Source organism: Salmo salar, chromosome 09 (genome assembly GCF_965601325.2).
Source record: "Salmo salar chromosome 09, fSalSal1, whole genome shotgun sequence".
NCBI classification, from domain to species: Eukaryota; Metazoa; Chordata; class Actinopteri; order Salmoniformes; family Salmonidae; genus Salmo; species Salmo salar.
Window position 1 is genome coordinate 151,311,064 of NC_138299.1, and position 15,558 is coordinate 151,326,621.

At 48.7% G+C, this 15,558-nt stretch overlaps 1 protein-coding gene across 1 annotated transcript in view; it reads right to left on the reverse strand.

Moving 5' to 3' along the window:
- dync2h1 (dynein cytoplasmic 2 heavy chain 1) overlaps positions 1-15,558 on the reverse strand; it is a 328,531-nt gene that overhangs the window by 124,537 nt on the left and 188,436 nt on the right. Inside the window, exons 75-77 of the mRNA XM_082956441.1 lie at positions 15,387-15,464; positions 13,976-14,107; positions 11,964-12,036 (exon numbers count right to left, since the gene is read on the reverse strand). Coding sequence (XP_082812567.1) covers positions 11,964-12,036; positions 13,976-14,107; positions 15,387-15,464 — 283 coding nt within the window. The remainder of the gene's footprint in view (positions 1-11,963; positions 12,037-13,975; positions 14,108-15,386; positions 15,465-15,558) is intronic.

A 15,558-nucleotide genomic window follows, 5' to 3' on the forward strand; every position in this document is an offset into this window, starting at 1 on the left:
TGGCAGCAGCATAACATGGCAGCAGCACAACATGGCAGCAGCACAACATGGCAGCAGCACAACATGGTAGAAGAATGACATGGTAGCATCACAACATGGTAGAAACACTACATTTCAGCAGCCAAACATGTCTGCAACACAACATGGTAGCAACACAACATGGCAGAAAAACATCATGGCAGCAGCACAACATGGTAGCAGCACAACATGGCAGAAAAACATCATGGTATCAGCACAACATGGCAGCAGCACAACATGGTAGCAGCACAACATGGCAGAAAAACATCATGGTATCAGCACAACATGGCAGCAGCACAACATGGTAGCAGCACAACATGGTAGTAACACATGGTATCAGCACAACATGGCAGCAGCACAACATGGTAGCAGCACAACATGGCAGCAGCACAACATGGCAGCAGCACAACATGGTAGCATCACAACATGGTAGAAACACAACATGTCAGCAGCACAACATGGTAGCAACACAACATGGTAGTAACACATGGCATCAGCACAATATGGCAGCAGCACAACATGGCAGCAGCACAACATGGTAGCAGCACAACATGGCAGAAGCACAACATGGTAGCAGCACAACATGGCAGAAGAATAACATGGTAGAATCATAACATGGTAGAATCATAACATGGTAGAATCATAACATGGTAGTGGCATGAAACATGGTACAAACATTACTGGGCACAGACAACAGCACAAAGAGCAAGAAGGTAGAGACAACAATACATCACACGAAGCAGCCATAACTGTCAGTAAGAGTGTCCATGATTGAGTCTTTGAATGAAGATATTGAGATAAAACTGTCAAGTTTGAGTGTTTGTTGCAGCTTGTTCCAGTCGCTAGCTGCAGCGAACTGAAAAGACGAGCGACCCAGGGATGTGTGTGCTTAGGGGACCTTTAACAGAATGTGACTGGCAGAACGGGTGTTGTATGTGGAGGATGAGGGCTGCAGTAGATATCTCAGATAGGGGGGAGTGAACGGGTGTTGTATGTGGAGGATGAGGGCTGCAGTAGATATCTCAGATAGGGGGGAGTGAACGGGTGTTGTATGTGGAGGATGAGGGCTGCAGTAGATATCTCAGATAGGGGGGAGTGAACGGGTGTTGTATGTGGAGGATGAGGGCTGCAGTAGATATCTCAGATAGGGGGGAGTGAAAGGGTGTTGTATGTGGAGGATGAGGGCTGCAGTAGATATCTCAGATAGGGGGGAGTGAGGCCTAAGAGGGTTTTATAAATAAGATCTGACCAAAGATCCAATTGTGCATCCAGGAGCTTTTTCAAAAACACAGTAAAGACATGTCGCCATGAGGGTTATAGAGGAACAAAGGACACAATGATGAGACTGTATACATCCTCTCTCCTCCTCTGCTCTCCTCCCTCTCTCTTTTCTTGCATCTCTCCTCAGCACCATAGGCGTGTGGTCTCCTGCAGACAGTCATTTGGACTGTGAATACACACTGTGACTCAGAGATGATTATCCAACCGGTCCACGCTGTGAGTCTCTCTGTGTGTGTGTGTGTGTCTCTCTGTGTGTGTGTGTGTGTGTGTGTCTCTGTGTGTGAGTGAGTCTCTCTGTGTGTGTGTGTGTGTGTGTGTGTGTCTCTGTGTGTGTGTCTCTGTGTGTGTGTGTGAGTCTGTGTGTGTGTGTGTGTGTGTGTGTGAGTCTCTCTCTGTGTGTGTGTGAATGTGTGTGTGTGTGTGAGTCTCTCTCTGTGTGTGTGTGTGTGTGTGTGTGTGTGTGTGTGTGTGTGTGTGTGTGTGTGTGTGTGTGTGTGTGTGTGTGTTCTGTACTGCATGTAGATGAATGTTCTGACAGTAGCGTCACCGGGTCTGCTCCTGTCTATCAGACGTTTCCATGGTGATAAGTGAGTGGTTCTGGGACGTGTGTTCAAGGTATTAGTATAAATGAGCTGTAATATGTAGACTCACTGATTGGTTATCTCATCAACAAACACACGCACAGCGCAAGAATACCTGAGTTATACACACACCCCACGTTCTCCCCCGTCTACCCCACATACACACCCCCACATTCTCCCCCGTCTGCCCCACATACACACCCCCACATTCTCCCCCGTCTGCCCCACATACACACCCCCACATTCTCCCCCGTCTGCCCCACATACACACCCCCACATTCTCCCCCGTCTGCCCCACATACACACCCCCACGTTCTCCCCCGTCTGCCCCACATACACACCCCCACATTCTCCCCCGTCTGCCCCACATACACACCCCCACGTTCTCCCCCGTCTGCCCCACATACACACCCCACATTCTCCCCCGTCTGCCCCACATACACACCCCCACGTTCTCCCCCGTCTGCCCCACATACACACCCCACATTCTCCCCCGTCTGCCCCACATACACACCCCCACATTCTCCCCCGTCTGCCCCACATTCTCCCCCGTATGCCCCACATACACACCCCCACGTTCTCCCCCGTCTGCCCCACACACACCCCCATGTTCTTCCCCCGTCTGCCCCACATTCTCCCCCGTCTGCCCCACATACACACCCCACGTTCTCCCCCGTCTACCCCACATACACACCCCCACATTCTCCCCCGTCTGCCCCACATACACACCCCCACGTTCTCCCCCGTCTGCCCCACATACACACCCCCACGTTCTCCCCCGTCTGCCCCACATACACACCCCACGTTCTCCCCCGTCTGCCCCCAACACACACCCCCACACCCACCTTCCTTTGGTATGTGCTGCCAGACAATGTTGTCTCTCAGAGCACATAAGGATGTAAGGCGCACACACACACACCTACTGTATACACTGAGTGGACATTAGGAACATCTTCCTAATATTGAGTTGCATAGCTTCAATTCGTTGGACATGGACTCTACAAGGTGTTGAATGTGTTCCACAGGGATGCTGGTCCATGTTGACTCCAATGCTTCCCACAGTTGTGTCAAGTTGGCTGGATGTCCTTTGGGTGGTGGACCATTCTTCATACACACGGGAAACTGTTGAGCGTGAAAAACCCAGCAGCGTTGCAGTTCTTGACTCAAACCGGTGTGCCTGGAACCTACTACCATACCCTGTTCAAAGGCACTTAAATATTTTGTCCATTCACCCTCTGAATGACACACATACACAATCCATGTCTCCATTGTCTCAAGGCTTAAAAATCCTTCTTTAACCTGTCACCTCCCAACATCTACACTGATTGAAGAGGATTTAACAAGTAACATTAATAAGGGGTCATAGCTTTCACCTGGATTCACCTGGTCAGGCTGTCATGGAAAAAGCATGTTATGAACACTCAGTGTACATGTAGACACACAGACACACACACACACACAGAGAGAGCAGAACAAAACTCTTTCATTTATATTCTGATCGTACACACACACAGACACACACACACCCCAGCTTCGGCCATGGCTAGAACGCCTTCCAGCGACCTTTTCCTGCATTGCCATGGCAACGCTAAGAGAAACATCCCTCTGACTTGACACATTGATATGCCACACACATGCAAACGAGCACACCCAAACACGTAGCCCCGAAACCACATCATTCCACAATGAAAGGGTATCTGATCAATATTCAGACAGGCAAAAGGGACACACTCTCTCTCTCTGTATGCTGGGCACGGGCACTACATAAAAGACCTGGGTCTGTGTGGATGATCCTCTGAGACATTCTGTGTGTTCTGTCTTTACTCAGTGGACTCCCTGACCATTCACTGACTGATTGATCAATTAAGTAAAAAGGGTTTTAGGTTTAGAAGCAAAACATCTAACACAGTAGCCCTGAAGGACTGGAGTTGTGTAACCCTGGTGTACAATGTGTCTTCACCTGTGTGTGTTGTGTTGTGTTGTGTTTGTGTGTGTGTGTGTGTGTGTGTGTAATAGAGGTCCCGTTCCTGAAAATGACCCGGGGAATCTACCCCGGACCCTACAAACGGGTAGGACAACCGAGGACAACCAGACCCAGTCCCATGTAGACCCGGTTGGGTCCAGACCCGATCTGATCCGATCCGAGTGAGGGAAACAGCAGATAATACAATTTAGTAGCGACATTATTGACTGAAGCTGTTAACGCACCGAAGGTGAGAGGAAAAGGGCTTGTAGCAGGCGGAGGGAAGGGCCTGCTGTGTGTTTCTGACTGTGTGGCGTGAGGAGACAGAGAGAGCCAGCAGCAACCAAGCCGATTCTCACTAGTTACTAACTTCTAGCTCAGAAGCTAGGTTATTATTCATCCAATCATATTACATAGTACCTGTGTTGACTGCATCAAACCGAGAAGAGAAGCTAGATAAGCTTGCTAGCTAGCTGGGTTGACTAATCAAAGCTATATAGGCTGCACTTTCCACCGTCCTACACAATAACAAAAACCACTCTATTCAAAGTATGAAGTGAAACCTGTTGGTTCTTGGTCAATAAATAAATCAACAAATATGGGTTGCATTTACAATGGTGTTTGTTCTTCACTGGTTAACCTTTTCTTGTGGCAACAGGTCACACATCTTGCTGTTGTGATGGCACACTGGTATTTCACCCAGTAGATATGGGAGTTTATCAAAATTGGGTTTGTTTTGTGTAATCTGAGGGAAATACAGTTGAAGTCGGAAGTTTACATACACTTAGGTTGGAGTCATGAAAACTCGTTTTTCAACCACGCACAAATTTCTTGTTAACAAACTATAGTTTTGGCAAGTCGGTTAGGACATCTACTTTGTGCATGACACAAGTCATTTTTCCAACAATTGTTTACAGACAGATTATTTCACTTATAATTCACTATATCACAATTCCAGTGGGTCAGAAGTTTACATACACTATGTTGACTGTGCCTTTAAACAGCTTGGAAAATTCCAGAAAATGATGTCATGGCTTTAGAAGCTTCTGATAGGCAAATTGACACCATTTGAGTCAATTGGAGGTGCACCTGTGGATGTATTTCAAGGCCTACCTTCAAACTCAGTGCCTCTTTGCTTGACATCATGGGAAAATCAAAAGACCAAGACCTCCACAAGTCTGGTTCATCCTTGGGAGCAATTTCCAAATACCTGAAGGTACAACGTTCATCTGTACAAAGACGCGTTCTGTCTCCTAGAGATGAACGTACTTTGGTGCGAAAAGTGCAAATAAATCCCAGGACAACAGCAAAGGACCATGTGAAGATGCTGGAGGAAACAGGCACAAAAGTATCTATATCCACAGTAAAACATTTTCTATATCGACATACCCTGAAAGGCCGCTCAGCAAGGAAGAAGCCACTGCTCCAAAACCGCCATAAAAAAGACAGACTACGGTTTGCAACTGCACATGGGGACAAAGATCATACTTTTTGAAGAAATGTCCTCTGGTCTGATGAAACAAAAATAGAACTGTTTGGCCATAATGACCACAATTATGTTTGGAGGAAAAAGGGGGAGGCTTGCAAGCCGAAGAACACCATCCCAACCGTGAAGCACGGGGGTGGCAGCATCATGTTGTCGGGGTGCTTTGCTGCTGGAGGGACTGGTGCACTTCACAAAATAGATGGCATCATGAGGATGAAACATTATGTGGATATATTGAAGCAACATCTCAAGACATCAGTCAGGAAGTTAAAGCTTGGTCGCAAATGGGTCTTCCAAATGGACAATGACCCCAAGCATACTTCCAAGGTTGTGGCAAAATGGCTTAAGGACAACAAAGTCAAGGTATTGGAGTGGCCATCACAAAGCCCTGACCTCCATCCCATAGAAAATGTGTGGGCAGAACTGAAAAAGCCTTTGCGAGCAAGGAGGCCTACAAACCTGACTCACTCAACTTACTGTGGGAAGCTTGTGGAAGGCTACCCGGAACGTTTCACCCAAGTTAAACAATTTCAAGGCAATGCTTCCAAATACTATTTGAGTGTATGTAAACTTCTTACCCACTGGGAATGTAAGGAAAGAAATAAAAGCTGAAATAAATCATTCTCTCCACTATTATTCTGACATTTCACATTCTTAAAATAAAGTGGTGATCCTAACTGACCTAAAACAGGGAATTTTTACTAGGATTAAATGTCAGGAATTGTGAAAAACTGAGTTTAAATGTATTTGGCTAAGGTGTATGTAAACTTCCGACTTCAACTGTATGTGTCTCTAATATGGTCATACATTTGCCAGGAGGTTAGGAAGTACAGCTCAGTTTCCATCTCATTTTGTGGGCAGTGTGCACATAGCCTGTCTTCGCTTGAGAGCCAGGTCTGCCTACGGCGGCCTCTCTCATTAGCAAGGCTATGCTCACTGAGGCTGTACATAGTCAAAGCTTTCTTTAAGTTTGGGTCAGTTACAGTGGTTAGGTATTCTGCCACTGTGTACTCTCTGTTTAGGTTTAAATATTCTAGTTTGCTCTGTTTTTTTGTAACTTCTTCCAATGTGTCAAGTAATAATCTTTTTGTTTTCTCATGATTTGGTTGGGTCTAATTGTGTTGCTGTCCTTGGACTCTGTGGGGTCTGTTTGTGTTTGTGGACAGAGCCCCAGGACCAGCTTGCTTAGGGGACTCTTCTCCAGGTTCATCTCTCTAGGTGATGGTTTGTTATGGAAGGCTTGGGAAACACTTCCTTTTAGGTGGTTGTAGAATTGAACGGCTCTCGCTGTCTCACTCAGCAGTCGTGCTTGGGTCTATACGGGTCCTTACCGTGAAATCAAAACAGATCTGACCCGGATCTGAGGGTCAACTACAGAATTTCAGACCCGGGTCGGGCCCTGGGTAATTGGGTTTGGGTGGACCAGTGAAGATCTCTTGTGTGTTTTAGTGTGTGAATGTGTCGGTATGTGTGTGTTTACACTGTGCTGATAGCGCTCCACTGTGTTGTGGCAGTGGCCAGGCTCTCTGGGCCAGGCTGGACCGGGGGATTGTGGGAGATTAGCTCTAAGAGGATTAAAGCCCCACGCTTCATTAGCATAGTGACTCACTGCCAGGGAGACAGGCTGTACTGTGGCACACACACACACACACACCACAGCTTCATCAATGTGTTCACTTAGCGTTTACACACACACACACACACACACACACACACACACACACACACACACACACACACACACACACACACACACACACACCTAACAGTGGACATGCGGCAGCTTCATCAATGCAGAAGGCTAGCCATTTTAAATACTGTACATACAGTTTACTGTAGCATTAAGAAGGAATAGAATACAGCCGCTCAAACACCTCTGCATCACATCGTAACTTTAGCAGTCAACAGGGTGTGTTCCATTCTAATAAAAAGGGAACCGGGCCGTTACCTGGATAGGTCGTAGGGCTTAGCAATGATTACTACATATCAGGACTTCCCTCAAGTGTAGCAGCTAGTATAGATGTTGGTATAGTATAGATGTTGGTGGTTGGAGACATCCCTCAAGTGGTGTGGGGGCTGTGCTTTGGCAAAGCGGGTGGGGTTATATCCTACCTGTTTGGCCCTATCTGGGGGTTTCATCGGATGGGGCCACAGTGTCTCCTGACCCCTCCTGTCTCAGCCTCCAGTATTTATGCTGCAGTAGTTTATGTGTCGGGGGGCTAGGGTCAGTCTGTCACATCTGGAGTATTTCTCTTGTCTTTTCCGGTGTCCTGTGTGAATTTAAATATGCTCTCTCTAATTCTCTCTTTCTTTCTCTCTGTCTCTCGGAGGACCTGAGCCCTAGGACCATGCCTCAGGACTACCTGGCTTGATGACTCCTTGCTGTCCCCTCTTGTGTTACTGACTTGTTGCACCCTCGACAACTACTATGATTATTATTATTAGACCATGCTGGTCATTTATGAACATTTGAACATCTTGGCCATGTTCTGTTATAATCTCCACCCGGCACAGCCAGAAGAGGACTGGCCACCCCTCATAGCCTGGTTCCTCTCTAGGTTTCTTCCTAGGTTTTGGCCTTTCTAGGGAGTTTTTCCTAGCCACCGTGCTTCTACACCTGCATTGCTTTCTGTTTGGGGTTTTAGGCTGGGTTTCTGTACAGCACTTTGAGATATCAGCTGATGTAAGAAGGGCTATATAAATACATTTGATTTGATTTAGCATTAGCATGCAGTTCAACTCTGCTCCACAATAAGTTGAATACAGTCAAGTAGTCCTAGTGATGGTGCACTGGAGGTACGGCGGGCTGTATATGTGTGAGTGTGTGTCTGTGTCAGAGTGTGTGTGTGTGAGAACCTAACTAATCACGCTCCGTGTTGTGTAGGACAGCTGCTCACAGAGAAGCGGGCTCCTCATTATCTCTACAGAAGTGAGAAGACTGGCGTTCCAATAATCTATCAGATCCTTGTCGTCCCATCTCCTCCTCTCTATCCTCTCTATCTCCTCCTCTCTATCCCGTCAACCCCTGGCCACCTCGAGACTCTACACCCCACTCCACCCTGTCCCCCCGTCTCCAGACTCTACACCCCACTTCACCCTGTCCCCCCGTCTCCAGACTCTACACCCCACTTCACCCTGTCCCCCCCGTCTCCAGACTCTACACCCCACTTCACCCTGTCCCCCCCGTCTCCAGACTCTACACCCCACTTCCCCCTTTCCCCCCCGTCTCCAGACTCTACACCCCACTTCACCCTGTCCCCCCGTCTCCAGACTCTACACCCCACTTCACCCTGTCCCCTGTCTCCAGACTCTACACCCCACTTCACCCTGTCCCCCCGTCTCCAGACTCTACACCCCACTTCACCCTGTCCCCCCGTCTCCAGACTCTACACCCCACTTCACCCTGTCCCCCCGTCTCCAGACTCCACACCCCACTTCACCCTGTCCCCCCCGTCTCCAGACTCTACACCCCACTTCACCCTGTCCCCCCCGTCTCCAGACTCTACACCCCACTTCACCCTGTCCCCCCCGTCTCCAGACTCTACACCCCACTTCACCCTGTCCCCCGTCTCCAGACTCTACACCCCACTTCACCCTGTCCCCTCGTCTCCAGACTCTACACCCCACTTCACCCTGTCCCCCCGTCTCCAGACTCTACACCCCACTTCACCCTGTCCCCTCGTCTCCAGACTCTACACTCTACCTACCCCTGTTGCCTACCCCTGCTACCTACCCCTGTTGCCTACCCCTGTTACCTGCCCCTGTTGCCTGCCCCTGTTGCCTGCCCCTGTTACCTACCCCTGCTGCCTACCCCTGTTGCCTACCCCTGTTGCCTACCCCTGTTACCTAACCCTGCAAACTACCCCTGTTACCTACCCCTGTTACCTACCCCTGTTACCTACCCTGCTACCTACCCCTGTTACCTACCCCTGTTACCTACCCCTGCTACCTACCCCTGCTACCTACCCCTGTTACCTACCCCTGCTACCTACCCCTGTCACCTACCCCTATTACCTACCCCTGTTACCTACCCCTGCTCTACAGTATGAGAAGACTGCAGCATCGTCATCACTACTACCTGAGACAAAAAGAGGAGCTGCAGTCCAGCCAGAGATGGAGTGATATCTGAAGAATAGAGAGATGTAGAAGTTGATACTGTAGATCAACACAGAGAGAGAGGGGGGGGGGAGACTAACATCAGGGTGTCAGGTTGATAGTGTATAGGGACATGGTCAGATAACTCCACATCGCTAGGTAACATCTGACAGCCTATTTGCTGACATTATTGCTGTGAAAATGTGCCAAATCTAACTGTGTAGCAGTCCAATTATCAGTCTTATTCAGCAGTTGTGAAGCTTTCATATGCATGGGTCCACACTAAAACACACAAACACCAATTTGCAGAGTCATTGATAGTGCTGGCATAAACCTACATGCAATTAGCAGGATTAGCAGAATGAATAGGTGGCTCATTATGCAGAAAGAACCCTGTGTTTCCTGGCAGATTAGTGTGTGTGTGTGTGTGTGTGTGTGTGTGTGTGTGTGTGTGTGTGTGTGTGTCTGGGCAGTCAAACGACAGACTGAGGAAGAAATGAAAGGAAAGAGATGGAGGAAAACCTGAGGTATAGATAGAGAAGAGATGTAAAAGAGAGGTAGATGACAGAGGGGGAGAATAGAGGAGCAGATATGGTAGGAAAGATTGTCCAGTCAAGGATAACGTCCTGAGAGGAATGATTGTTTCTTCAGAGAAAATACCGTAAAAATGTCAATTAAACGCTGAGTACCAAATAGACATGTCCCTTTTAATAGCTGGGCAATGTCACACATTTCATTTTAACACCCGTTTCTCAAAAGTAATTGTTTACGAGGTTACCATGAATTACCATGAATTGTTCACAAGGTTTAATGTTCGATTTGTTACATAAAATAATTCCGTAATGCCTAGAAAAAATTATACAAATCATCAATTGTTATCACCAGTAAGAAACTGCTAGCCATTGGCTGCTAACTGCGGCTAGCTAACTGGCAAGCACAGAAACAGTCAACAACTTCAGCAGTACAGAACCCTTGGAATTGTCCGTTTGCCCTCTAGTGGTGAAAGTAAGAACTGACCAAAACGCACAGTCAGAGGAGAATAATTAGTAGAGAATTTTTTTACTAAGACAAAAGAAATGTGACACAGTGTGTAAATGATAATATATTAGCGCAGAAAATGATGAAGGAATTGATTAGCATTAAGGAATTGGGGCGGCAGGTAGCCTAGTGGTTTGAGCGTTGGACTAGTAACCGAAAGGTTGCAAGATCGAATCCCCAAACCGACAAGGTCAAAATCTGTCGTTCTGCCCCTGAACAAGGCAGTTAACCCACTGTTCTTAGGCCGACATTGTAAATAAGAATTTGTTGTTAACTGACTTGCCTAGTTAAATAAAGGTAAAAAAATAAAAATAAAAATAATATTTTGACGCCTGGCTCAAATAGAAGCCTGTCTCAAATAAGCGCATGTTCTGTTCAGTGTTTTAAGCAAATAAATGCCTGGGCTATTCATTAAAATGTTATGGTAGTGAAAATTCTAGAGAAAGAATAATTTGACCACTGGAACCGGGCCAACATGGGAAGATGCTCTCCCAGTTAGATGAATACTTACAATCCATCATATCAGTACACAGCAGTTGTCATCTAATGTTGCTTACGACAGACACTAAATGCAACAAAGTGACACAAGAACCAACTGTTGGGACCCAACTACTAAACTTTGTTGATGACAGCATAGCAAAATATGCCCTTAGTTAATTCATGTTTTTAAAGGTAAAGCTGCTGACCTAACACGTCATTGAGGAATCTCTCCAAGACTGATGGTCTGAAATCTACATTGAAGACGTAAGAAACACATGCAAGCAAGCACACACACGCAGGTACGCATGCAGGAGAAACCTCGTCAAACCTCCGTGACTCCAGTGAATTACAGCCAATCTGTTCTCCCTCCATGGGGCTAATCGTCCAATCATATCACTTTGTGTTCCCCTCTGAGCCCGCTGGCATAATGAAGAGAAATCACCACACATTCAGCAGGTCTCCCCCCCACACACACACACCGCTGATAGATTATGGAGGTTTGGATGTGTGTGTGTGTGTGTGTGTGTGTGTGTGTGTGTGTGTGTGTGTGTGTGTGTGTGTGTGTGTGTTAGTGCCAAATTAAGAGTAATGACTGTCTATGAATCACTGTACAGGTTCCCTATCGTTGCTGTATCAGGCAACTCCATTCATGAAGGACAGGAACCTTATGTGAGCACAGTCTCTTTCTCTCTGCTGGTGTGATGTGATGGTGGCTGGTTCTCTACACATGCAGGTGTGTGCTCACGTGTTTGTGTGTATGTGATGGTGGCTGGTTCTCTACACATGCAGGTGTGTGCTCACGTGTTTCTGTGTGCGTGTTATATGGACTGACTCCTCAAGTCCATCAGTTGTATAAAGTGCTGACTAAACTGCATTGTGTCTGCAGTGAGAAGAGATGCTCTGCTGTGTTTACAGCGTGTGTCATTAGGATGGAATGATCAGCACTAATGATGACACTTTTACTAGACAGACAGATTTATGGCGGATGGAAGGGATCCCTCACACACACACTCACACTCACCCAGGGCCTGTGAAGTGAAGGCAGCCATGGCACTCTGTAGTCTGTCTGGCCTGATGGCCTGAACCAGCAGCACCTGCAAGGAGAAAGAGAGAGGAGGGGAGAAGAGGAGAGGGGAGGAGGAGAGAAGAGGGGAGACAGGAGAAGAGGAGAGAGGAGACGGGAGAGGAGGAGAGGGGAGATGGGAGAGGAGGAGAGGGGAGACGGGAGAAGAGGAGAGAGGAGATGGGAAAGGAGAGAGGAGGAGAGGGGAGAAGAGGAGAGAGGAGGAGAGGGGAGACGGGAGAAGAGGAGAGAGGAGATGGGAGAGGAGAGAGGAGAGAGGAGGAGAGGGGAAAAGAGGAGAGAGGAGGAGAGGGGAGACGGGAGAAGAGGAGAGGGGAGAAGAGGAGATGGGAGGAGGAGAGAAGAGGGGAGACAGGAGAAGAGGAGAGAGGAGACGGGAGAGGAGGAGAGGGGAGATGGGAGAGGAGGAGAGGGGAGACGGGAGAAGAGGAGAGAGGAGATGGGAAAGGAGAGAGGAGGAGAGGGGAGAAGAGGAGAGAGGAGGAGAGGGGAGACGGGAGAAGAGGAGAGAGGAGATGGGAGAGGAGAGAGGAGGAGAGGGGAAAAGAGGAGAGAGGAGGAGAGGGGAGACGGGAGAAGAGGAGAGGGGAGACGGGAGAGGAGGAGAGGGGAGACGGGAGAAGAGGAGAGGGGAGATGGGAGAAGAGGAGAGGGGAGATGGGAGAGGAGGAGAGGGGAGACGGGAGAAGAAGAGATGGGAGAGGAGGAGAGGGGAGACGGGAGAAGAGGAGAGAGGAGACGGGAGAAGAGGAGAGAGGAGACGGGAGGAGGAGAGAAGAGGAGAGAGGAGACGGGAGACGGGGAGGAGAGAGGCGATGGGAGAGGAGGAGAGGGGAGAAGAGGAGAGGGGAGATGGGAGAAGAGGAGAGGGGAGATGGGAGAAGAGGAGAGGGGAGATGGGAGAGGAGGCGAGGGAGACGGGAGAAGAAGAGATGGGAGAGGAGGAGAGGGGAGAGGGGAGAAGAGACGGGAGAAGAGGAGAGAGGAGACGGGAGGAGGAGAGAAGAGGAGAGAGGAGACGGGAGGAGGAGAGAAGAGGAGAGAGGAGACGGGAGACGGGGAGGAGAGAGGAGATGGGAGACGGGGAGGAGAGAGGAGATGGGAGAGGAGGAGAGGGGAGAAGAGGAGAGGGGAGACGGGAGAAGAGGAGAGAGAAGAGGAGAGGGGATATGGGAGAAGAGGAGAGGGGAGATGGGAGAGGAGGAGAGAGGAGATGGGAGAGGAGGAGAGGGGAGACGGGAGAAGAGGAGAGAAGAGGGGAGACAGGAGAGAGGAGACGGGAGAAGAGGAGAGAGGAGATGGGAGAGGAGGAGAAGGGAGAGGAGATGGGAGAGGAGGAGAGGGGAGACGGGAGAAGAGGAGAGAGGAGGAGAGGGGAGATGGGAGAGGAGAGGAGAGAGGAGATGGGAGAGGAGGAGAGGGGAGAGGAGATGGGAGAGGAGGAGAGGGGAAACGGGAGGAAGAGGAGAGAGGAGATGGGGAGAGGAGGAGAGGGGATAGGAGATGGGAGAGGAGGAGAGGGGAGACGGGAGAAGAGGGAGAGGAGGAGAGGGGAGAGGGGAGATGAGGAGAAGAGGAGAGAGGAGATGGGAGAGGAGGAGAGGGGAGAGGAGATGGGAGAGGAGGAGAGGGGAGACGGGAGAAGAGGAGACGGGAGAAGAGGAGAGAGGAGATGGGAGAGGGGAGAGAAGATGGGAGAGGAGAGAGAAGATGGGAGAAGAGGAGAGGGGAGATGGGAGAAGAGGAGATAGGAGAGGGGAGAGGGGAAAAGAGGAGATGGGAGAGGGGAGAAGAGGAGAGGGGAAAATGAAGAGGGAGTAGTAAATGACTCAATCTGGGAGCACTGTAAAGAGAGCTTATCCTGTAAATGACTAAACATAAAGGACAATTGATTATGTATCAGTGAAACACAAGGATTGGATCATGTTAATCAGTGATTGACACCTCACCTGCTGGAACGGTTTGATCTTCTTGGCGATGGAGGGCGGGACTTCCTGTTCACAGTTGGAGCTCCGTGAAAAGGAGAGCCAGAGATCCGAGTCACTCAGACACAGAGACTGGTACAGGCCTGGGAACGTACTCTACATCAGAAAAGTGGACAAAAGAGGGATGGAATGAAAGAATGAAGCTAAAAAGCTAAAGAGAAAATCAAGTCCTCCTTTGACAGAATGACGTTACACCGAGGCCTGTACTCTGGAGCGGGATCGATTTGGAGGGTCCGTCATGGTCTGGGGCGGTGTGTCACAGCATCATCGGACTGAGCTTGTTGTCATTGCAGGCAATCTCAACGCTGTGCGTTACAGGGAAGACATCCTCCTCCCTCATGTGGTACCCTTCCTGCAGGCTCATCCTGACATGACCCTCCAGCATGACAATGCCACCAGCCATACTGCTCATTCTGTGTGTGATTTCCTGCAAGACAGGAATGTCAGTGTTCTGCCATGGCCAGCGAAGAGCCTGGATCTCAATCCCATTGAGCATGTCTGGGATCTGTTGGATCGGAGGGTGAGGGCTAGGGCCATTCCCCCCAGAAATGTCCGGGAACTTGCAGGTGCCTTGGTGGAAGAGTGGGGTAACATCTCATAGCAAGAACTGGCAAATCTGGTGCAGGAGGTGATGCACTGCAGTACTTAATGCAGCTGGTGGCCACACCAGATACTGACTGTTACTTTTGATTTTGTTCAGTTGTTATAAACTTGTTCAGTTTATGTCTCAGTTGTTGAATCTTGTTATGTTCATACAAATATTTTCACATGTTAAGTTTGCTGAAGATAAACACAGTTGACAGTGAGAGGACGTTTATTTTTTTACTGAGTTCATATACACTGACTATACAAAGCATTAAGAACTCTTTTCATCACATAGACTGACCAGGTGAATCCAGGTGAATCCAGGTGAAAGCTATGACCCCTTATTAATGTTACTTGTTAAATCCTCTTCAATCAGTGTAGATGTTGGGAGGTGACAGGTTAAAGAAGGATTTTTAAGCCTTGAGACAATTGAGACATGGATTGTGTATGTGTGTCATTCAGAGGGTGAATGGACAAAATATTTAAGAGCCTTTGAACAGGGTATGGTAGTAGGTTCCAGGCACACCGGTTTGAGTCAAGAACTGCAACGCTGCTGGGTTTTTCACGCTCAACAGTTTCCCGTGTGTATGAAGAATGGTCCACCACCCAAAGGACATCCAGCCAACTTGACACAACTGTGGGAAGCATTGGAGTCAACATGGACCAGCATCCCTGTGGAACACATTCAACACCTTGTAGAGTCCATGTCTAACGAATTGAGGAAGTTCTGAGGGCAAAGGGGGGTGCAACTCAATATTAGGAAGGTGTTCTGTACACTCAGTGTACGAACCTTGAACATGGCTACAGCTCCAAGTCTCTCTTGATCGATCCAGGAAGGAATCTGCTCCCGCAAAGATTTCTGCGTATCCTGTAGGCGGAAAGGAAAAGAAGGTCAGTTCAACTGTGATAAGAGAGATGAGGTGAATGAGAGAGTGTGTTTGGGACACACACACACACTGCTG